The sequence below is a fragment of the Pocillopora damicornis genome, chromosome 10 (assembly GCF_964200805.1).
Source record: "Pocillopora damicornis chromosome 10, jaPocDami1.2, whole genome shotgun sequence".
In the NCBI taxonomy this organism is placed as follows: Eukaryota; Metazoa; Cnidaria; class Anthozoa; order Scleractinia; family Pocilloporidae; genus Pocillopora; species Pocillopora damicornis.
In genome coordinates, this window is record NC_142679.1 from 669,415 (window position 1) to 694,243 (window position 24,829).

At 39.3% G+C, this 24,829-nt stretch overlaps 1 protein-coding gene across 2 annotated transcripts; it reads left to right on the top strand.

Annotated features, from left to right (window-relative positions):
• The first annotated feature begins 1,943 nt into the window (after positions 1 to 1,943).
• On the top strand, positions 1,944 to 24,686 carry LOC113685937 (uncharacterized). 2 transcript variants are annotated; one of them, XM_089184653.1, is made up of 22 exons: positions 1,944 to 2,378; positions 4,611 to 7,262; positions 7,744 to 7,839; positions 8,116 to 9,683; positions 10,247 to 10,423; positions 10,898 to 14,206; positions 14,331 to 14,489; positions 14,932 to 15,135; positions 15,522 to 15,625; positions 16,213 to 16,411; positions 16,626 to 16,844; positions 17,511 to 17,606; positions 18,151 to 18,294; positions 18,683 to 18,717; positions 18,934 to 19,111; positions 19,296 to 19,406; positions 19,994 to 20,059; positions 20,283 to 20,418; positions 20,913 to 21,328; positions 21,447 to 21,863; positions 23,555 to 23,589; positions 24,347 to 24,686. In XM_089184653.1, the coding sequence occupies exons 1-22, from the start codon at positions 2,117 to 2,119 to the stop codon at positions 24,585 to 24,587; spliced, it is 10,824 nt and encodes a 3,607-aa protein (XP_089040779.1). In that variant the 5' UTR covers positions 1,944 to 2,116; the 3' UTR covers positions 24,588 to 24,686. The 2 variants fall into 2 exon arrangements, with proteins under 2 accessions (XP_089040779.1, XP_089040780.1); XM_089184654.1 differs by lacking the exon at positions 17,511 to 17,606.
• The last annotated feature ends 143 nt before the right edge of the window (positions 24,687 to 24,829 follow it).

Consider the following 24,829-nt stretch of genomic DNA (forward strand, 5'->3'; position numbering starts at 1 on the left):
CAGAGAATTAACTCTGAAGTGTAGATTAAAGTGCTATTTAAACCCATGAATAACCCATTGGGCGTTAGCCCTAATAAAGGGAAACAGGGAACCACACGAGGCAAAGAAAAAATCTTTTGACCTCGGTGGGAATCGAACCCACGACCTCCGGATTAGATCTACCGTTACTCTGCCGACTGAGCTACGAGGTCGCACAGAGAAAGTCGGGGACGATTTAGGATGGTGAATCGCGGCGAAGAGAAAGTAAGGGTACATATGAATGTTGTGCCGCGTAGCACTGGGAACACAAATGGTGAAACAGAGAATTAACTCTGAAGTGTAGATTAAAGTGCTATTTAAACCCATGAATAACCCATTGGGCGTTAGCCCTAATAAAGGGAAACAGGGAACCACACGAGGCAAAGAAAAAATCTTTAATCTACACTTCAGAGTTAATTCTCTGTTTCACCATAATTATTAGTCAGCCCAAGTTAGCTTTTCAGCAAATGTAATGCGACTACTTTAACCGCCTATTTTTCGTGAACGGTTTTATGTCTACGACAAATTATGAAATGTAAAGTTTTCCTCGGTACTTCAGTTTGTTTAACTGATCCCTGTCGCACATGTCATTAATTTGTCGATGTAAATTGTGCTCTTCGAATCTGAAGGTGAATTTGCCAACTAACAAAAGCTAACCATTTTTTATGCACGGCTCGAAGTCATTCTTGAAATACCATTTTTTGCGAATGACTGTTCCCTGTTATCGCATTTTGACAATCACGCTTGTAACATAAGTACTTTCTTTCTTTACCTCGGGCATATAAACTGACACAGGTTGATTTGTGCGCAATCATTCTTGTTTCTCCGACACATTTTTATGATACAGGTGACGTATTGTCTAAACTAATCTACAGAGAAGTGAAAAAATAAACTTGAAAAAACATATGTTAAAATGGTAAGGATTAGTTACTCCAAAGGCTTCCAGATGAAGGGCTTATTGGATAAAAAGGGGTTTTTTAACAACTCATGAAGAACCAAGACAGTCCTGAGCTTTAAGCTAATTATCACCCAATTGTCACCTCTTACTCCTTCTTGCAACGGAAAATTTCAAGGTTCATTCGTACGGCGCTGTCTCCCTTATTTAAGAAGTACAGCTGACCGTGACAAAGGTGTTTCTTAAAAGTTCTGCACAAATTTATTACATTTTGATGGCGCTAAAAAATAGTCATGCAATAATCAAACACTGATCTCTTTACAGAGAGGACTGAGATCATGCAGTATCGGATTATCGCATGATTACATTGTAGCCTTTACAATGGGGTCGTCTTATCTAAACTTTATTGAAACATATTACCTTTTCTGATCACGTCTTTTCACGATAAACTTGACCACTATATACTTTTATCGACCTTAAAATCACGCTGTTTACATTGCTATGATTAGATGATGACAGTAACAATTCCATTCAATGAACTCCTCGACGGAGCAGACATGAATAGAAATACTGGATCTGAAATGTTATTGGATTTCTGCGAACAAAATAGTGTTTTCATCGTCAATCGTTAAGCAATGTTCGCATTCGTATGTCTGTGGCGGCTTATTTTGTCACATAAAGAAGACAATGGAAGTGTTTGAAACTTGCGTTGCTTGGTGACTGAAATTTAATTTGTACTCACACTCTAAAAGCTACTCTAAAGTGGAAATTAAAGCAGCTCTCGATATTGTCAGGTTACAAGGTATAATAATTTCCTCTAATCATGTCCTAATTTCTTGAATTGTGTAGCGTTTTCTTAAATCCCCCGCTTGTTTGGACTATAATAATAATCTCATTAGCGAATTAGATTTTAGATAAAAACCCGTTTACCAGCGTGTCAATGGCCTCAATGGTGTTGGTCTCAGAGGAATACATTATGCTAATCAAATATTGATTAACATCAAAGATCAAATTAAGGACAAGGTTGCTATGAGGACCGTTTCTATGGGCTCGAAATGCAACTCACGAAGCGTGATGCCATGTTTAATGTGTTTAAAGAGTACGATTCTTTCCAGATTTGTTCCTTGATCAAGAACGTTTCCTGATGAAACGCTACTTCGACTTAAATAGTAATTGTGGCTCACATCGCAGCCAACGGAATACATGAAGAATAAGAAGACAAGGACATTTGGTACTGCAGCTGACAGTTACAGAACAATCCTGCGTTTTCAGAACTCAAACGCGGCCATTCCGCCGCTTCGAATATTATTTACCTTGTGGGTTTTATGTTGTGGCTTCGTTGCTGCTCAGAGCAATGACTCGTCGATTATTAGTGCAGCTAGATCAAACTCTACAGGGTCAACTAGTGTTTCAGTGCCCGCTTCTTCTGTCTATCCTGCGTTGGTAAATTCATCCTCCGACAATGGTAAGTCGTGGTTATTTTGTAAACCGCTGTTGTGAAGATTTTATTATACGATTTTCATCAACAGTTACTAATTCTAAAATGTCCGAATCATATCTCTTTATTTACAGTAAATCTTACACATATGGCGTTTTAACCGTTTAATAGTTGTTTCTAGAAATAAGTCGACTGGCGGTCAATAATTTTCATAATATCTAACTATGGGGTCTTTATCTGAAGACGTAGTAAGTGTAGTTTTATTTACGTCAACAGAATATATTTTCCGCTAACTGGAAACAAATTGAGATTTTTTGTTCCACAAGAGACGATATTTCTTTGAGTTGTCATCGATCGTGTATTTAGAGCTTTGATAAAAGATTAGTTGATAATCAAACTGGCTTCTCATATCACCCCGACGTGATATTATTGTTTTAATTTACCAAACTATAGTTGAGCCTCCGGTGGGTAATCACAACAAAACCATATACTATCGACATCTCGACCTTTGATGGAAATACTGACGATATGCGGGAAACAATAATTTGAATTGTAGTGAACGTTTCTTTGATTGAAATATCGCGCACTGAAATGATGAATTACAATCAAACCGAATTTTAGATTTCAGTATTAAGTTCTAGGTTTGTCTGTCAGCTCGAGGGAATCAAATTGTCATCGCACGATTGAGTTGTTTTAAACAATTCGCACTTTAGCGATCAACAAAACGTTTTATTTCCAGCCGTCTACTCTGACCGCTTGACTTTCAGATGTTGTACCGAGCCAACGGAAAATATTTTATTTAACTGTTACTTATTAACCAGCAACATTGATATTCATTCAATGATTGGACATCAAAAGTAAACTACAAAACAAATAGGCAAACATCTTCGTTAAATGATAATGAGCTGAGTAGACTTTGCAGTGACCCAGTGTTGCGTTCTAAGTATGGAAGGCTTCAGCCTTTTACAACTTTTATAGCGGAGATTGAGAGCCAAGTAAAATTTAATCTTCATGACGGGCTTAGCCGATATGTTTTTAAATTCCCAAGGGTATTCGTGAACAGGCCTGTCACGCACCTTATCAGGAGAGTCGAATAGAGTCTCGTGGCATGATAACTTCCTCCATCATAACAGAATAGAATAGTTTGCTGTACAAGACAACACAAAGGCGAACTCACATAATTTGATTAAAGAATATTTACGAAAGTCGTGCAGCGAACAGTTGAGAATACAGGAAAACAGACGGTTGCCAAGAGCCCCATTCTGTGGTCATTTTAATACTGAAGAATTGACAATGGAGCGTAAATTGCATGCCAAGAGAGCATGAGGCAGGGTTTTGTATTTACCTCTCAACACTGCATGGTAAAAAGTCTTTGGTTTTGTGCCAAGGAGTCGACAATTTGGAATGACCACGTTTCTTACTTTTCTCACTGAAGAGTTGAGCAGACATAAACATGTAAGGGACGATACGAAAATGAAGTGATCGCAAGTGCCGTAAAATTTTGTGTATTTCTATTCACCTCCTATTGATTTATTTTCATTTTTCTATGAAGGACATTCATGCAATCGACCGAACTTTCTATCGGTTTACCAGCGTGATTAAACGTACGTGATGTTGGGGGAACACGAGAAAAATTTGTAAATTACGAGCCGGAGCCAATGATTTAAAACCTTTTTCAGTGTTTTCCAACATCCCAACTTGGCCATTACGCCGGCGAACCGATAGAGATTGCGCTCTATTGCTTTTTTAAAATGAATATGGGTTTAGCGGTGCAATAATAGATAGCTTTTTGACCAATAAGGGCATTCGTACTACCTCAGTTGTTATACAAATGTTGTTAAAGTACTTTGCTGCTCTGTATACCTTTCACGGCGTAATGGCAATTGTTTCTGTATCACTGAATCGTCTATTGTTTTCTCCTTTCGAGAACCAACCATCGTACTCACACGTAATCATTCCATCATCTTCCACCAGCATTATTTGCACGACTAGTATATTTATGCAATTTGATTTGAAAAGCGTGTTAACAAGGTAACGCCGATGATCAATTGTGTTTTTTGTTCGTATGCACAAGCAATTTATCATCATCTTATTGCTTCTCCTATATGATTAATAACTTTATACTTTAGCGATGAATTATAAAGGCTTTTTTTTTCATGAATTATTCAGACTAATCCACTCAACAACGTAGACTAATGTAGTTAACATCTAACATAAACTTGAAGGATTAACACACCAAGTATAACTTCCTCTTTTCAGTTAATATCACCAGCACCGTTACATCCCATTCGTTACGCAACAAGACCAGCATTCTTAACGTACTTCATTCTTCTGGCTTTCCTATTGTTGGTTCAACCGAGCCTATTACACTGGCAATTTCTTTCGTTACAACCGCGACACCTAACACGCAAAGCGGCGCGGGAAGTGTGCGTTCGTTGTTCGACGCGTCATCGTTTTCAATTCCCGGATTTACCGAGCCGCTAATACTGGCAATGTTTTCGAGAAACCCGTCATCTCAGGTACAGAGCCAAAGCAACTCCTCATTGTCGTCAAGTAGCATTATCAGTGACTTCGTTTCTTCGGCTCAGTCGAGCTCAGTGGACTTTGGCTTCAGTACATATACAGCGACGCCATCACTTTCTGTTCAATCATCGTCATATATCCCTCCGAATCAATCTACAGATCAGCTCAGTAGTAACACTGTAGTTATAAAATCTTCGCCATCTAAGGGACAAACTGACACCTTTTCGTCCGTTTTCTCAGTTTTTAAAAAATCGAACACTTTACTTTCGATGCAAATATCGTCGATCACTGCTCAAAGTACTTCCACAAAAGCTGGAAGCTCGTCAGGTATTTCTGAGGCTTTAAAACCTGCATCAACGGCAAATAGCTCAGCTGACATTTCGCATTTGAGGACAACTGCGTTAAGTGATTCAACTAGCGTCACTGAAAATTTACATAGTACTCAACTACACATTTCTTCTAGAGGAAGGTCCGCTGTAACTCCTTCATCGCAAACAATCAGTCGGATGTATACTTCAATTAACGCACATCTGGAAACCTCGCAAAACAGTTCAGTCACCCACTACTTATCGAAAACCTCCGACGTCAAAGAAACTGTATTATCTTTACTTCCGGGGGGTACCACACCCACAGTGACCGTTCAACACTCTGGGTCCACCTCACCATCCATTCAAGATGCAACAACCAGTATAAAGCACATTTCCTCCGTCGACTCATCCTTCCAACACAGAGTCAACGATTCCTCTGCAATGGATTTATCTTCATCGAAACGTGAATCAAACACATCTTTAGGTTCGTTTGATGGACTAAATTCCACTATGACTACCATGAGCTACACCAGCCCACTGGAAAATCCTTCAAGTTCAGTTAGTTCAACATCGCATTCATCGATGCCACTAGAGACTTCAGCAATCCAAGCAAGTAAAACACAACTGAGTACAGTGATAAATAATTTACACGTTTCATCTTTCAGTTCAGTCGACAGCTCCGAATCAGCTGGATTTCCTTCGTCACTCAGAATTTCTCTGCCAAGCAGCTCTTCTTCATTCAGTTTAACAGGAATGGCGTCAAACACTTCTTCGAAAACCTCAGAAACACATGGTTCAAACCTGCAGAAAAAGACATTTACTATTTTTGTAACTGCCACGGAAGAGATGCCTAGCAGATCTATTATTTTGGGATCAAACACTTCTACTGAGGCTTTATCATATTCCGATAATCTTTCATACACTGCTTCATTGGAGTCGAAAAGTTTGGTTTCAACCCAACTTGTAGCTATTAAAACCAAACAGCTTTCTCATGTCTCCACTGTTGCATCGCTTGTGTCTTCTAAAAGAATTAGTTCTGTTTTGACGTCACCGTCTGAGTATATCGAACCCTCGATTTCCGTAACTACAAACAAGAGTACATTTGCTACTCAAGACTTAAGCGTAGGTTCCACGACCATGTTGCAGTCGACACCGTTCGCACCAGCCACAAAAACACGATTACAAACAGATAGCTTGACTTCGCTCCCCACTATGACTTCCCTTCGACGGTCGCCAAGCTCTTTGAATATAGTCAGCACCGCTCATTCATTGTCGACACAATCCGTTGGTGAATCTTCAGCCAACCATTCCGTGAGAGGGTCAAATTCTGTTTCAGGTAACAATTCATTCGTGGACAGAACTACAACGTCGTCCGAATTTAAAACCGAGACACCCTTCCTTTCATCTTCTGGTGACAGGACTGACCTACCATCATTGCTTCAAAGTACTACCTTGAGAACAATTTCGACGCAGATTTCGTCCTCTCTTGGTTCTGTTGCTAATTCAAACAACACAACTGATAGTCGAACGATTTCTGTATCTTATGACCCATCCAGATCGTACCCTAGTCAGGATTTACTTCATTCCACGTCAAAACATTTGGAAAATGCTACCTCACTATATGCTGACTCCGCAACTGCGTCACTTAGAACATCACCTGCTTTTCCCGTATCAAATAAAATTCACACAGTGACTTTAATTGAATCTTCATCTCCAACGGAACTCTTTTCAAACAAAACCTCCTCAATGATCGGATCAAAGTCACTCAGCGGAAACTCGAGCGAGTTGTCAATAATAAGGACGTCGTTCTCAGTAGTAGAATTATCTTCAGAGATCCTTCCAACTCTACCACTGTCGGTAACTGTTTCTTTTTCAAAGTCAGATTCTGTTGTTTCCGAACTGATATCTCAAAATCTGTCCTCTCTCCTTGATTCTTCTCCGTCTTCCAGTTCAAACGTAAAGCAAACTTCTAGCAAGAAGCAAGAGGTAACATTGGTCACCATAGCAGAGACCTCGTCAAGGACCACAAACCAATCGGTTTCAGTGCATGAGAGTTCGTCTTATTTACATGTAATATCAAGTAAGTTTCATAACCTTGAAGTAAATACCCACAAAATACAGTATCTACTGACATGCAATAGAGACTAGATGATGAAATGTTCAGTCGCCTATGGAAAAGAAAATGATGGGAATCAAAAAATTAGAAAAACGCAATTCATAAAAAAACTTGACCATAAACTATCGTTTCGATTATTTTAAAACTATTTGAAATTGTTCAATAAAATAGAAAATTAAGAAAAACAGCGAGCCTGTACGTTCTACATAAATTGCTCAATGTTGGTATAATGAAGGAATTCTTATAGATTGAAACTGTTTTTCGGCCCTTCACCAATACGATGAATTCGTTAAAACGACGTAAATTTAAAAATCCTACTTGTTGTGTACGTCCGTCACAGGTAAGGCTGCTAGGTAAGAATTTGCTTGAAATAAGTATTGTTAGTCGTTCTTGCCAACTTTTGGTGATATGGGATAACATTTGTTTCGTTCTTTAAATCTCATAGGCTTTACCAGAACGCTGTCTACTTCACACGCGCGTCTATCAATAGCAACTCTTCCATTTGGAAATTCTACTCCAGCAAGTTCGTTTCCCCCTCCAGGTATAGTCTCCTCCTTTTTTCTATGTGACGTCATACACAGTATTTATTCCATTTTAACTGTCTGTAACGATCCCGATTACATCGGTAGAGATGCCTTTGAAAAGGCCAGGCATTCACAACTGTACTCCTGGTGAAATTTGTTAATGCACCAGCCACTTAGTACAATTGCATAAAGCCCTTACCCTTTATTAATCGTGTAATATATTAGAAAGAAAAATTAGAAAAAAACAATTCGATTACATTGATGTATAGCCTTATACCAATTCCTTTAAACAGGATCTTCCTCTTCCTTGGTTGCAGTCTCCAAATCGACATCTGTCAATTCATCAAGGGGCTCTGAACTGGCTCTTCCGTCTTCATCAAAAACGCCAATGGCATCTTTAAAAACGCAAAACTCATCGTTCTTTTCCGCCCTAACATCATCAGCTACCGAACGTATTACTTCCAGTTTAGAAACTGTCTTAAAAACCTCCGGGAAGCTTGCCTCGAATTCAAAACTGCAGCTAACGCCATATTCAACGCAAACAGTCTCATTGTACACAACGATGGCTTTGGTTAATTCCACGATGAATCCATCACTTCACAGTCATTTTTCGAGTGACCTTCTTATGGTGACGATAAGTTCGACAGTGATTATGTCATCCACGCAACAAGTAAGCGAGCATCTGTCGCAAACAAAGAGTTTGAAAACATTCTCGCCTCAGGAGCCATCAGAAACATCAACATCATCTACTAATGCATCATTAATACTTTCAACTCACCTTAATTTATCAAACACAGTTCTCGAGTACACATCGAGTAAAAGTACAGGGCTAACTGTGTCCGCATCATTCAGTCTGCAGCAGAGTGGGTTTTTGTCGCAAATCTCGAGTTTGGAGGTCTCGCGCAGCCTGCAAGTTTTAACAACAGAGGTAACTCTCAATATGTCAGAAATATCTGCCTCTCGAATCCAATCACTGAGCGAAGTTTCAGTTATTCAGACAAGTTATTCTGTGTTACCATCTGCACCCTCACAAGTTACTACAGAACCTAACAAGTCACTAACACAAATAAGAAGTCTAGAAACGTCACAAACTGAGCGGTTGACGCTTGTTAATACATCAGTAAGATCCTCACAAGTCCAGACATTTAGTAATTTTCTTGTCACAAGCTTTACGGCGCTGTCCTCAGCCTCCAAAACAACAATCTCAGGTCTTTCAAGCGAGGGAAGGCCTGTTAATACTACCAAGAGTTCTGTAGAACAATCGAGAGCAACTCCAGCACTCAGTGTCTCTTTCCAAAGTGTACCACCAACACAAACTACGCGTTTAGCTGCGTCACAAACTTCAAAGTATACAGCAGTGACATCTATGAATGTGTCAGCGACGCCTTCCTCTAAAGGAAATCTTTCAAGCGAATTTTTAGTGATAACCACTAGTCCACATGTATTAGAATCATCACTTACAGGCCAAAGCACTTCGTTGACGCATGCCTCCTCTAGACTAAAAACTTCGCAGAATTTAACTTTTACTTCACGGAGCATGCAAAACTCGCTAACACTACCAATGGCGTCATTAGACGTGGTAACCACAGCCTCGAGCCAACTAAATATTTCGAGCAATATCTCGATTTTCTCTGCAAGCGACACAGAAACCTCGACTCTAATAAAGCCTTCCCCCACAGAACAATTTGTTTCCAGTTCCGTCATTACGATACCGTCAGGCGTCTTTGTGCGTTTTGCTGTGAACGTATCTCTGAGTACAAACATAAACAATGATTCCTTTAAGGCGCAAATGAAGACAGGAATTCTTGCAACATACGAGAACGGCTCTTCCGATGGAACATCAGGAAACATTACAATAGAGGTAGGTGTATGAATGGAATAGGATTTGGTTTTTGGAGGCCCTAGAACATAAAATACGAGTTCTTTGTTCTCTTGTTTGAAAAAGGAACCCTCTTTGAACATAGGCACTTCTCCAGTCATGAAAAACTTAGATAAAGGTATTCCGCATTGCCTTCAAATAATTTTTTTGTCTTTTTCGTCACCTCTCTCCGGTGATTTTTTTTTCTTGGATATAAAAGGAGATGTGGGAACCGTCTCTGCATTTGGCAAGTATTCTCAAAAATTAATAAACTTCAATTTTTCTTTCTTTTTAATTGTTTTATTTTTTTGAGAATTGAATTTGTTTCCGTCTTTCTTTTGCGTGTCTGTTGCGTTTTGTGCTAAAACCTCAGCTTGACATCCATCCATATGTTAGGGTACATTCTTTACAAACAACAGCAAACAGATTTGACTAAAATAATTGTGTTAACAGTGTATTCTGTTGAGTAATTCTTAATAGACTACACGAAACTACGAGATTGGGCTAGTACACATATCTTTTATACTAAGATTGTTTCCTTTACTCTTTATCGTTTCTTCTTGAAGATCATCAGTATCGCGAGAGAACCAAATGACACTAAAGTGAATGTAACTTTTAAAGTTGTTAATGTAAGTGCCAGTGCCGGTGCCGGTGCCAGTGCCCGTGAGCCAGTTCTTGCTTACAACGTTATTCAAACTATGCTTCGAGCAGGTTTGAGACTGGGGGAAGCCGTTGGATTTCAGGTATTTTCTTCTAGCACACCCCGATTTAGTTTTTTGTCTCTTAAAGGAACACAATTGGGTAGGGTGATTCGCATTTGCCCTACATACTTCTCCTCCCTACAATATCCGATAGGCGCGCAAATGTTCAAGAACCAAGCTCTTATCAATTTTAATCAGAAAAGTGTCTACAACATGTATTGTAGGGAAAGATAACCATACAAGAAAAATTGTGCTCAGTTATACTGCTTTTGTTTTCTGTACACAAGTTTGGTCGGGGTTAGTCTGTCGAATATATATTGTGAAGTTTGCTCTGTGATTTACATCCTTGTCAGTGATTATCGTATCATGAAACTCCCTCATATTCAGTTTGTAGATCTAGCGGCGACATTTGACGTTTGCGCACCGATTGTTAATGAAATGTTAAAATACATCTACATGCATTGCTCGTAAATGTAAGATTTTTTTAACATTTCTTTTCATTTTTGTTATCTCAAGGTTGTAGAGGAACCTGCCATCTTTTATCCTCCTTCAACCTCGTCGTTTTCAACCATGGTGATGATGTCAACGCTATCAACGTCTTTAAAATCAATAAATTTCACTTCGGTGGCGAGAGAATCAAGTGCTAAATCAAGCTTTGAGTCAAGCCCACATTCAACTGTAAACTCCACATCGAAGGTTTACACGACACCTTTACAGTCTTACTTGGTAACATCAACAGACATGCTACCAAGTACGACTTATGAAACTAGTACCTTCTTCGGTGTCACAAGCCTATTGTTGCCAGCAACCTACATCTCTTCTTCGACCACAAGTCTTCCTTGGTCAGTCTCAATTGATGGAAGTTCGACTTCAAACTATTCAAAAGAACTGACAATTATCTCTTCATCTTCGGTCATATTGAACAAAACTTTGTTTACCACTACCTCAATTTCGTTTCAGTCGGAAAGTTCCAGCTTTCGGGAGACGCCCTATTTGTCAAGCGTCGATACAGTTCACCAAAACTCTACAGATTCGATTTTTCCATCATCATCAAGGATCACGTCAAGTCCAACTGTGACTTCATCCACGTTTAGTGTTCTGTCGCTCATTAGGGTAAATGCTAGTGCCCAGTCCAACTCATTTACAACCTCCCCCGTGAATAGAACAAGAACTTCAGCTGTAACGAGCTCTATTGAAACAGCAAGCTCTGTAATTCCAGCTTTTACGACAGTTTCATTGACGCAAGGAGCCTCTGCTTTCAAGAGTATGAGTTTCAATGACATTTCGATAACATTGGGCATAATTTCTCCGTCCCCCTCGTCTACTGCAGTGATGTCGAATACAACGGTGTTTGGATCAATGATATCTCCGTCCTTGTCTATTACGGTGAGCGCCAATTCAACAGTGGTAATGATGACCAAATCGTTGTCGCCGAAAGCAAGTTTACCCACGCAGTCTGCAATCAGCCAAAACATATCATTTCTTTCTTCGACTCTAGCAACTACGGACGCACAAGTAACAACCTCGTCACAAGTTGCTATGTCAAATCACTCAGAAAGCAGCTCTCAGTCATCAGTGTTCCTTACCAGAATACTTACTTCCAGCTATTCAGTGGGAAATGCAAGTGAGACCACATTGCCCAAGTCTTCGGCGATAATATCTAGCAGCAGACTAATAACCATTGCTGTAACCTCCTCGAAAATGTCCCTTCCAGCGTCATCATCCACGAGATTGCGTATAAATTCCAGTCACGTTGAGACACTTTTAGCTTCGAGTAAAATATCGTCAACTGCACTCAGCACCACTAGCTTTCCCCGTCATTCAACCTCTCCTTCTTCTGTGATGGGAGCAAGTCAAACTAAAAGTATAGTATACAGTTTACCATTACCCACATCAAATGTATCAGCCATTGAATCAGGCACAGCACACGTTACCCCACCGTCATATTCAAGTGAGATCCCCAGCTCAAGCGTTGGGACACTTCTGTTCTCGTCAGCGGAGGCTGATACCACAGTCGTTCGAGTGTCAACATCTATATCGTTGTTAGTCAACACAACTCGTTTCTTAAAGTCTTTAACTTCAAGTGCATATAATACTGCATTCATCACTTCAAACAGAAGTATCGAAGGTAGTACTACCTCTTCACATGACATGAGTTCAAGCCCATCGATGGTAAATGCTTCCACAACACGCGGTGTCTCGCAAGTGTCAACGGTGCCAACAGTGACCCGTGTGAACTTAACAACAGAAGTCACACAAGGCAGCTTTAGCCTCTCCAGTCACTTAGCACAAGGAAGCTTATTGTCCCCTTCGAGAAGTTCAACAATCACGACACTTCCAATTAGTAGTGCTAAATCAATGACCTCACTAAATGGTACACAAACTGTCACGCGAGATCTATCGTCTGTGACACCAGCAGTAACGTATGCTGTTTCGAAATCCACACCCGAGACCTTGTTGAAAACTAGCACAACGGAAAAACAGTTCACAACGGTTGTCACATCGATGTTTAGTGACTCGCTCGGTTTTAAATCCATTCGGTCCACGGTGACTTTATTAGCCACCTATTTAACTTCAGATGCTTCTGTTGTCGTACCGACATCCACGCTGCTTATTCAGCCAAGCAGTAGCAACGGGTTAATAACGTCAACCGCACAACTGCAAACCAAGACAACGACTGAGAGTAAATACGTCTTATCTTCTACCTATTTAGGTTCAGTTTTAACAACAGAATCGTCCATCTCCACTGCGATTCCTGGGACACGCTCTCTCAGCTTGGCGGTGACCACAGATGTCGTAGAATCAAGTCTCATTGATACTATGGTTCGTCACTCTGTGAATTCCTTGTTAACCTCAAAGAGCAGTTTTATTTCAGTTCAGGCTACATCTTATCATTCCCCTGCTAGTACTATCAAAGTGTCTTCAGACAAGGACTTCATCACTTTATCTCCTATGACTACAAGTAGTGTCAGTAAGCAGGTATTGTTCACAAGTGCTGCAGTTTTGTCATCGACCGAGACTTTCATTACTTCAAGACGTGTAACACTCGGCTCAGCTTCAATAACCGCGACGGATAGTAGTTTGGAGATGTTGCCGCCAATGTCTGTAAGAGGTTCGATGTCTTCCCCTATGAGGGACACAAGCACTTCAAAGAAATCTTCCATTGCCACCTCGCTTCCCCAAGGCTCCTTCTCGGACCTTTCATCTCCAATTCGGGGAGCATCCTCTCTTAAGATCGCCACAACAAGGAGAATCACAACGTTAATCACGAAGATGGAAACTACGACAACGAAGAGTTTAATCACCTCTGAAAAGAATGCGAAAGCCACTTTAGTGACAGAGACCCCGGCAAGTTCACTTTCCTCAAGTTTAAAAACAGCAGCACTGTCAACGGCTGGACTTTTGAAGAGTACCATACAGAATAAAACATCAATTACACCAGACGGAAGCTATTCACCCTCAAAAACTGTTTTGATTTCCGCAAGTTCAACCACAGAGTTGCCCACTGAACCTGTTCGCCCTACTGCCAATGCCAATGATACTGAAGGGCTTGTTGGTATTCAGATACTTGTTCCAAAGAACGAGGATGAAAATGTTGACTCCTTCCGCGAGAAAATCGAATCACGACTTGCAGAGGCTTTCAGGTGGGGTCAGCGTAAAGGAAGTCAGCGAAAAAGGAGGGACCTGCAACACTTTGACAAGCCTCGTCGTGTTCACTTTAACGCCAGAACTGATTTTCAGTTGAGAAAGAGAGGGAATTCGTTTCAATTGGACAATGAACGAGGAAAACGGTTTAGGAGAGAAGTTGATAACATTACTGTATTGGTAAGAAGTTTCTTCTTTAAATCTTCTGTTGTTTTATTTCTTGCACTTCTACACTTTAACCTTACTCAGATGGCAGTAGCCAAAACCGGAGATTGATAATGTTTTGTATGCTTTTTCGCTGCAGGTGGAAACCATTAGAAGAGCGGAAGCAATTGTAGGAGAGGAACTCGTCGACATAGAATACCGAGTTTTCAATGGCCCCACTATGTTATCTGCGGAAAGTGTTGTGGAGACAATGAACAGACTAAGCGAAGCTGAGATGGTTTCCACTCTGGAATATGGGGTACACGTCTTATTTATTTCTTCATGTGTTTATCTCTTTTCCTCGTTTGTTTGTTTTTTTTTTCCAACGGTAACTTGAGCTCTATCTTGTGTTTTCTAACCATGATCAGAGCGTTATGAACCCAATATTTAGTACTATGAAAAGTCACGGCGAGAAACTGACTCATAAAGCTGCAGGATTCTGTAGCATGACGCGACTAGCAATATTGCTTCCCGAATTGAACGGGATACAATTGCATGCACGCTACCCTCAGAATTTTCCTTAATAATTTGTTGATACTCGTATGTACTCCTTTCTGTCACTGTAAGAGTTGAATGTCTGATCAAAGACCACAAAAATATGATAGTCGCCTATACTCGAACTCGGGCCTTTCCATCTGGTTAGTCGTGCTATAACCATCGGGTCAGTGTGTCTACCTTAAAACTATATATTTTTTTTTCAGGTCACGTTACGACCTTATGTAATTAAAAAGACACAGACTGCAGTGCCTACAGTACCACCTACTGAAGCCGATTTAGACTGGGCCACTATCATTCCTGCTATTGCTGTTTCTTCAGCAGTTCTGCTGTTTCTTTTATGTGCCTGTCTATGGGTCAGGTGTGCTGGAAGAAAGAAAAGACAGCAGAAAAAAGTAAATCCTTTTAAGGTAATTACATTCTGCTACATGACATTACATGCCATTACATGAATTTAAAAGTAATTCCATTACTTTAAATTCCCCTATTAATAGTTAATACATGTCAAACTTTTTCAGTATCTGCTTGCTACTTACATTGTGTAAACTTGGGACTGAACTTTTCAAAATCAATCAACCAAAAATTATTATTTAAAATAAGTTAAGTCAGTCTTCAAACTTTGTTTGTAATGTTGTCAAAAGCGATACTTAGTTCAATCTTCAGACCTCTCATGGCGTTATGATAAAATCCAGTTTCAGCAAATGAAATGCTGGTTTTTTTTTTTTTTCATTATAAAAGTTACAATACGCTCATTTGTGTCATTTCCATTGATCTCCACATTTTTCTCAACTATAAGCCGAAGGAGGCTTCATACGAAAACCTTGAAGTAAAGGTCCAGGCTTCTCACGATCCGAATCCTCACAAAAATCCCCACAGCGCTCCAAAGGTGAAAAGACTGAGGTGCGTAAAGTATCTTAATTTTGAGAAATTTGTGTTACTAAATTTGACATCCTTAGCTACATGTATGGTACACCTCCATTCAAGAAACGTAAACTTTGGTTCCGTTAAAAAAAAAAGTGTTCCCGCTACTATTGTTTGTTTATTGTCTGGTTGATCCTGAGTATCTGCCAGGCTTTTTTTCTTTCCATCTATTTTCTTGTTTCTATTTGACTTTCGTTTTGGTATTTATTTATCAAGTTGATAGAATAAGAAAAAATCGTCATTCATGAATTTCTTTATTTTAATGCGCCGACAAAGCACCTGTCCATTTGTGTCACCTTGCGATCTTCGACAAATGTATCGGATATCGAAATACAATTCTTTTCAAGATTACACCCCCTTCACCCCCTCCACCCCCTCCACCCCCTCCACCTCCTCCACATCCTCTCTTATTACAATGTCGCTTTGTGGTGGATGCGTTTGTCTAGTACTGTCTCTTTACGCTGATACCCTTAACATTTTATCGAAGGTTGTAGGTCAAGTAAGTAAAGCCATCTCACTATTCTTCTATCGAGTTTAAGCTTGTTTCATTCCGTTGTTTTGAATAGCATATCCAGTTCAAGCAGCAGTGAAGATTCGATAAAAGGCCCCAAACTTCCTGATACGGATTACTCTCCATATGTTACTCTAACCAAACCTAATCAGGAAAGGATAAAAGATACCTCCAAGGAAGTTACAATGTCAAACGGACGCGTCAAAGGAGAAAACCGTGTTAAGAGATCAAAAGATACCCACGAAACAATAGAGGTAAATGTACACTCAAAGTTCTTTACTTATCCTTACTGCATTGACATAAAATTGTTTTACCGTGGTCTTTGCCCAAAAGTTTTTTGATGCAAGGAACGGGAGCAGAGATGACGCGGAGGACTCGTAGCACACTCGCATCCCACTCGAGTGGCTTGGGTTCGAGTCCAAAAACCAGGAAGAGTCTGTTATTTTTCTTTAATTTATCATTATGTAGATGGAGCAATTAGCAGGAGTGATAGAGAACATTCCACAATTCAGAGATGAGAAGCTTCTGTACGGCAGTCATGGTCGCCAAGAAAAGTCTTTACGTTACACGCAACTCCCTCCTCTCGCGAAGACACCTTTGGTTGGAAAGGATCCCTCTGATCCAGAGAAATTAACAGAGCTAAAAAAAGAAAAGCAAAGAATCATTGATGAATCAGGAGTACCGCAGGTATAGCACTGTATAACTAAATAACAGACTGATGAAAAAAACAAAACAAAAGAAACGAAGCAAATTCCCAAATTACCCCGTCGTTTTTAATTCTCTCCTCATTCATTGAATTATGTAGATGTTTATAGGAGATAGGTGTAACACCATTCAATTAGTCAGTTACAACACTGCTAAGACTTAAATGTCAGTACATCTCATTCAAAATCGTGCATTACGCACTTAAGTTATACGATCTAATACTTAAACAAAGTGTGAGTGTCTTAATGCTACCATTTGATTTCATGAAAGTTAAAAAGTTGCTTATAATATAATTTTTTACAACGTTTACTCTCCCTAACAGGTGAAGTTAGGCATCCAAATCAAGTATTAAATTACAACTATTTGTAATTTGAATCAAATTTTCCGGGAATACTTAAATATCATACCTAATGATTTTAAAAATGATCATATAGAATTAACGTATGATATTTTAAAGTTGATAAATTGAAGTGACAGTCTTTGAATCGCACTCCTCTATCAAGGAAAATTAAATTAATGGATCCAGATGCCTGAAAACTAAATAAAGTTCTGTAGTGCATGTACTGTTAAGTTAATTGTGTCACCTTGAATGTAAAATAGATGACCATATAAAAACGATAGAATTTTTCACGCATCTATCTACTACAGGCGTGGTTGGATAGAATGCAAATGATTGAACTTCAAAAAATAGTTGGTACTAACGACGCTGAACTTAATGAAGATGAAGATACACTAATGCTAAAGGTAAACACCAAAGCAAATAGTTAAAACTAAGGCCTGTACACACTTTACATGTCACCTGTAAACAAAGGTAGATGTTTAATACTTTCAAGAATTTTAAAACAAGCCAGACATTTCCCTGCAAAGAAACAGGATTTTCCAAGTAAGTCTAGGTCTAAACTTGATATAAGAGCCCAACTTTTATAGGAAAGAACGTCATAAAAATGTCCACACCCCTGCACACAAGTTTATCCGGGTCTTCTCGAAATCAAGCCAACAAGATTATGGTTACTCTCCCTGGATGGTATACTTCTCTTTTCAAGGTTACCCTGAGTAATTCGGCCGGCCTCCTTGACAATTTAATGTTATTGACGTATGCTTTAGGGTATAGAGGCTGGCCTTACAACTTCACACAATCACCAACCCGCGGCTTGAAGCCGGATTCTAACGGAGTAACGACAGTCTAGGTCAAAGCGTCCCTCTCATAATTATTTATGCTGATTCTCAGGCCCACTCATGTAGACGAGAAGTTGTAACTGCTGTATCTGCCATTTTATAACGAATTTAGGCAAATGTTGAAAGATGGAGAAATAAAATGCTGCATCGAGAGAAACTCCGTCAAGACATGAGGGAAAAAGAACGAGAAAAGGATAAAAAGTTGAAGAGACTGGAAAAAGAAGAAAGACTGGAACCGGATAAAGAAAACTCAGAGGTCTCGAATCTTTAAATTTATTTTCATGATATTTTAAGTGATAGTTGGTAGACAGCAAATGCTTGTGACTTTATGCCCCACAAAGTGGAAACGCGACGGCCCCGAAAATGAAACAAATTTTAGCTTGCACAAAGCTCCATCAAATTTACCTTGCGAGGACTGTACTTGCGCTGGTTACGCAATACCAGTCACTTACTAAAAGAAATAGTGGATAATAAATTATGACTTTTACATGTGCCAAACTCTCTGTCATTAATGACAAGGTGAAGGCGTCCCCATAAATTGAGTCCTAAGCTATAAGCTGCCACAAATTCTATTCCTAAAAGTTTGTGTATGGCATCAAAGCCTTATGATCAGACTTACTCGACGGTATGCGCTTCTTTTACAGGACCGTCCAACAACACCTCGAAGTCTTACAGCAGAGTAAGTCATAGTTCTGTTGTTTATCGTTATGTAGAACTCTATTTTGTTACCCGAACAAAAGAGAGACATAGTATATGCCTATTTCGTGTTTTAGAGTCATGCTAATTCGCTCATCCGTTCATTGGTCTTCGATACCAAACCTTACCTGTGGGCTGAAAAGTAATACCGGTAAATTTTCAGTCTTAAAACGTACCCAATGACAATTGATTTTCACAGACGTAAGCGAAGATCTCGTGTAGACCGTTGGCGAAAAAACAAAGTTGGAACCTCAAGCTCGAAGGGCACGAGCAGTAGCAGCAGCAGCAGTAGTGATTCAGAGGAAAAGAAGAAAGACGAGAAAGCCGAAGAAAAAAAGAGGAAACAGAAGGAAAAAGAGAAAAGAAGGAAAGCAAAGGTATTCCTAAACTTGCAGATTTAAGTCAAGCCATTAGATCTATTTCCTTAGGTGTTATTATCACATTTTAACTTTTGTTCCTCTTTTAAATAATACTGATTTCTTGGATCACCGTTTCGTCAAGACCAAAAACTTTGCTTATCGTAATTGCTAGTCCTCTCATCAATCATCGTTTCATCACTAGGTGCCGCCTCTCGCGATTGGCCAAGCTGCTCGAGAGGCAGCACGAGAAACAGCTTGGACAATCAGAGAAACTCCTGGTGTTCGCCTCGTGTCTGTCAGGCCGCACAATGAGGTAAACTTGCGCCCGAACTAAACATACTTTTTTACAGGTTTCAGTGGTCATTTTAATCAGTGACCATTCTTTGTTCTAATATTTCCTTCAACAGAAGTTACGTTGGATGGTTCTAGGACACAAATGGCTATTGTGTTCCGTTGTTTGAATAAGGACACCTCTTTCAGAGGTGTCTATTTTGAAAAACGAACAAGCCATTTTTGTAGCAATAACGAAAAAACAAACAAACTAAAAACAAGAATGAGAAACCAGTTTTTTCAAAGCAAAAAGCGCTAACTCAGGTTAAAAGATAAACATATTTAGCATCATCATTATCATTTATTTGCCTTTTTTAACAATAACAAAAAAAATTAAATTTACAGCATTATAATCGTAAGGCGAGGAGACCTCAAGAAACCACCGGATTTATAAAAGAGGCCACTCAACTTGGAGCAATTTATTTAACGACTGCGAATACTGAGTTATCTTTTCCATTTTTCTTGTTCAAAAATTGGTAGCTAGTCTTTAATTGACCGTCATTTTGTCTCCTTCTCGCCTCCATTATTTTTATTGAAAAACTATTTTATTCATCCATTCAAATGCAACAGGGATGGCAACCACAAGCACCTGAGTCCACGCCCACGCCGGTGTATGAAGTGCCTCAGACACATCAGGTAGGTGGTGAAGGACAATCCTCCTTGACGATGAAACCGGACATTAAATTTGAATCATTAATTAAACTGATATAGTTTGTACAATTTTATTAGGATTACCATTATAATTGCTACGTTTTTAAATTGAGTTTGATCAGAGAAGTGGCTTGAAAACCAAAGGAAAATATATATTTCCAAAGCTCAAGTCATGATTCGTTACTTTTTAACTGTTCATTTTCGCCAGGTTTCGCCCCGCCGTCAGCAAAGAGATCGAGTCCATTATCTGCTGGAAACAGGGTACCCAGTCTGGCCCCTGATGACAACTCCTCTTGTACAACCCGAATATCCAGAGGAAGAGGTTCAGTACGAGGATATGGAAGGTGGGTTGGGAATAAGAATTAAACAATGAGAAGAGCCTGTAACCACATACTAAACAGTAATTTTCAGAAAATTGGTTGTCATTCTTTCGCTTGTTCACTCCCGCGATTTAAAAGAAATCTAGAATACTGGACAGAATAGAAAAGCATCAAACCTGAAGGAAGTTGAAAGTGAAAACACGTCACTGTGGCACCATTTATGTTGGTTTAAAGGGTAATCTGTAACTCTAAATGTAATATCTATTTTATCCGAGCTTGTAACTCAAAAACACTCAAGTTTGTTACCAAAATACTCAATGGAGTATTTTGGTTGTATGATCCCCCATAAGGCTCTCAATCATTCTTATGATCCGTTCCCCCTGTCATTGGCAGTTAATCGGTGATCAGTTTTCTATATCCCCTTCTTTATATTCTGTTGGCAACGACTGATCCCTCCCTCTCCGTCCCCAAAATCAATCATAACAAGAGAAGTGAAGGCTTTTGTTTGTCTGGATTAGGTTTGGATCCATATATTCCTCAGTATGATCAAGAAATACATGTTAATGGAGACACCATCCCAAGCGTTCGCCCACCAGAACCACGGGAAGCCTTTGGTGACTCAAACTTTTACGACGACGAAGAACACATTTACACAGAACCAAATTTAACTCCTGCGTCACTTCCCCATACACGCCTTGTGAACCCTCGTCAAAATCAAACACGTCCACTGATTCCTACACAGTATGCACATGGATATGTGGCAAGGCCGGCAGTGTCTAGAGGCCGTCCAACGTCCGCTTCACAACAACCCGGAGCTTCCAGGTCTGTTGGATTGGGAAGGCCAACTTCCGCCAGGACAGACCCTGCAATGCCTCGTTATGCACCTTCACCACTGCGCTCGTCGCCGCCCAATCGCAATATGGTTTCGTTACCGGTACGTTTCAGCCCCCTTTCTATAGTGTTCAAGTTAAATATTGGATGATTATTCAGACAGAACTCAGGATTTACCGTCTTTCTTATTCTATGTGATAATTATTTTCCACGTTTTGCAGGGTTCCAGATACTTGCCAGGTAATCGTCCTACAGTCGCCAACGCAGCTCAACCCAGCATTGGTACGTCTCCGCGTTACATGGTTGATCCTGAACGGAGACAGGAACCTCCCAGCTCCTTCGACAGTGCGCGTATGATCCTAGCTAGAGCTAAATCGAACCTCGACCGTTTCGAAGAAGACAGTAGAATCAACGACTCACGTGAAACCGGTCCACCACCTACTTCGGAGCCTGTACATTCCACACCGCAAAAGAAGATACAGCCTCACGCTCAACCAGTCAGAGGGCAACGTCGATTTCCATCGCAGCAGGAAGTTCATCCTATTCGTAACTCCCGAATGGAGGTGTCTGCAAGGGAACATGCTGAGCTGGAGGCGCAACTGCTGGTGTCTCGCGCTTTAGCTCGGGCCAGAGCAAACGTAAGAGCTTAGCATTCATTCACTGCAGTTACTATCAATCTGGCCTACTAGGAAGGCACTCGCATTTTCTCATCTTACAGGCCTATGCTCACATTGCAGCTCCAACAAGGAGTTGCTTTGGTGTATCGTTGAATTGCTTTTTAAAGAATCAGACAGTTGTGAGAATGAATTGAAAAGTTCACAGCGCAAACAAAGTTATTTAAAAATTTTCCGTATAGCTGTTTCAATTGCCATAGCCATGACATGGCGACAGAAAAACGGAAAAATCAAACTCCCTTCTAGTGTGCGGTCTACTTCAGGTTTAGATATTTTAAACTGCAGCATATAATCTCTTGTCCAAGTCTGCTGTGTTCTATGAAACGCTTGCAAATCAACTAGTAGGATAGAAAGATTGTAGTCGACCATGTAAAGTTTTATCAGATATATTTTGTAAGGTATTTGCTTCATGGATAATAGACCTCATTAGTTTTAAATGTCCTTCTAGATATCCATGATGATACTTGAGGTTCGTTTTTTTTTTCTTCTCAAAATTATTCGTATTTAAAGGGAGGATAAAACCTGTTGAGTATTTCATGTGATCTCAAAATGCAATAAGTGAACAGCACTGATAGGGGTTATTTTGATTTTGCTACATTTGAATTGGTTGGGTACCCTGTTATTTGTTTGTGTTATGTTTCTCATCACGGGAATGTTTAGTACTGCTGACATTTAAATGCAAGTCCGTGTTGATGTTAGTGTAAGCTTATTGTTCAAGATAAAAAATGACAAAGATATAGTAAATATTACAGCTGTAAATTTCTTAATATGCCATCCAGTCTTCTTGTGAATAAGATGAAGGAAATGAATATTTGCAGACGAAAAGCCTGTTTATATATAAAAACTCCTATGTCTAAAGATATTTTATTGTTCATAACATTGATTAAAATAAGTTGTATAATATGTATGATTAACTTTAAGAAAACAAAGTGGATACAAATAAACTTTTATAATTTGAATGGTGAATTTGGTGACCATATTTTCGTCTTCCGAAGGAGAGCAGGAAACTCACGACCCATAGAGATGAAGACTGGTTGTTCAGAAGTTTACTAATTAATTCTAACCGGATGTTTATCATCGCATTCTATCTTTCCTAATGTCCTAACCATAGTATTCTTTGTAATCCATAAGTTTTGATTGCCTCTTTTAATGAGTCGTCACATGCTGTTGAGAAAGAAGTTATCATTACGCCCCATTGCGTATTATCATAATCTAGCCATTATAACAGTTGCCGGACTAACCCTGATTAATCAGTGGAGAAAGTAATCAATCTTCTTAATTTTTAACATTTTAATGTCTGATGTAATCAGTTAATATCATTCTAAGTTTCAAGCACTAATAAACAAAGCCTAACTTGCTAAATTAGAGTGAAACTCAAAGATGAAAAGCGAAACGTCTAAAGCTGCTTTTAAGGTGAGATGACATACAAGCTTAAGATTTGTGATGTCCAATTGGTTATTTATTATTTTTACGAAATTCGTGAAAATGAGCAACCACAATAGAAAGGTAATTTACTGTTGGAATGGGTCCAATTCAGTTTTTTTGTAAATAAAATAATATTGTCCTTACTCTGTTCTTTTCCGTTCACAAAGTAAAGGCTGTTCGTTATCCTTTTGGTACTATTATCTCTGATTTTAATTATTATTTATTTACAGAAAATGACGACTGCAAAACAACAAGGAAGCACCTTGTAAGTAACTCTGATTTGATTCCATTTTAGTCGGCTGTTTTATATGTAGCTCACTGGTTGTGTTTTCGAGAAGACGCAGCATTTTTGTGACGCGACCGTCCGAGTAAAAAAAACTATTAATATCTCTGATGATTTTTATTGCCAACGTAAACAATTTTGGATTCTCTTACTGAAAAAATATATATATCTTAACAGACGTTTTTTGTCTGAGTATTTTTACGAGTTGCGATACTACACACCAAAACGTGTAATAAATTCTCTATTGTCCAACTGCTTTTTTTTCTGCTAAGTCTTTCTGCTCGTTCTTCATAAGGCGGGAAAAGCCAAGCGGATAGAAAAGCGTAGCGCGCGCAGCCAACTGGCTAAACAAGTGTTTTTTTACAGTACAAATAACCAACTGTCGAAATAACCGTACAATATCGCAGGATAGTTGTACTCTATTCGAGCGTTATTTGCATTCTACTTTGTGCAGTTCGATAATAGATATGAGATTGACCATTTATTGAATTGTACATCCGGTTCGTCTATGTACGCGTGACTTACTCCACACTTTTATTCTTGTTTACTGCTTACTTCAGAGGGTTCCCCCTACATATATCAGACTTTTCAGTAAGTTAGTTAACGCTAATTCTCTCACGAATGAAACTCTCCCCTTTACGTTGTGTTCGCTCTGCTCTCCTCCTTTACGTCTTGCGCATGCATCAGCTGGCTTAAAAGGAAATCTTTTGAGATGTTCTTTCATTGTTATTTCTTGCAGAAATATGCTTGATCTTGTCAAAAAACGTATCACCCATCATGCAGTCAAACCGAAATACAAGAAAAAGACCAACAAAGATAGCAGTAGCAGCAGTAGCAGCAGTTCAAGTAGTTCAGTAGAGTCTAAAAAGAAAGACAGCAAATCTACAGATAAAATGAAAAGGGAGTCATTTGGCAAACAAGCCATTGTGCGGCCTCTTCCGTCTACGCCTCCTGGTGCTCAAACAAAGATTTGTCTATAGTTACAGAATATCCACCTATGATAGATAAGATAAAGAATATAATGCTAAGTTTAGAGAAAAATGGATATTATGAGGCAAAAATATAATTATTATAGACGAGCTATTTGTTTATGCATTACGTCGTTCATCTGTTGGCTTCTAGCTTTGTGCCTCTAGTTTGAAAAATCGATCATGGATAAAAGTTCTATCTTCCATCTCCTGCACCCTTAAAGGAAAGCTAAAAGGGTGTTAACCTGTGTTTT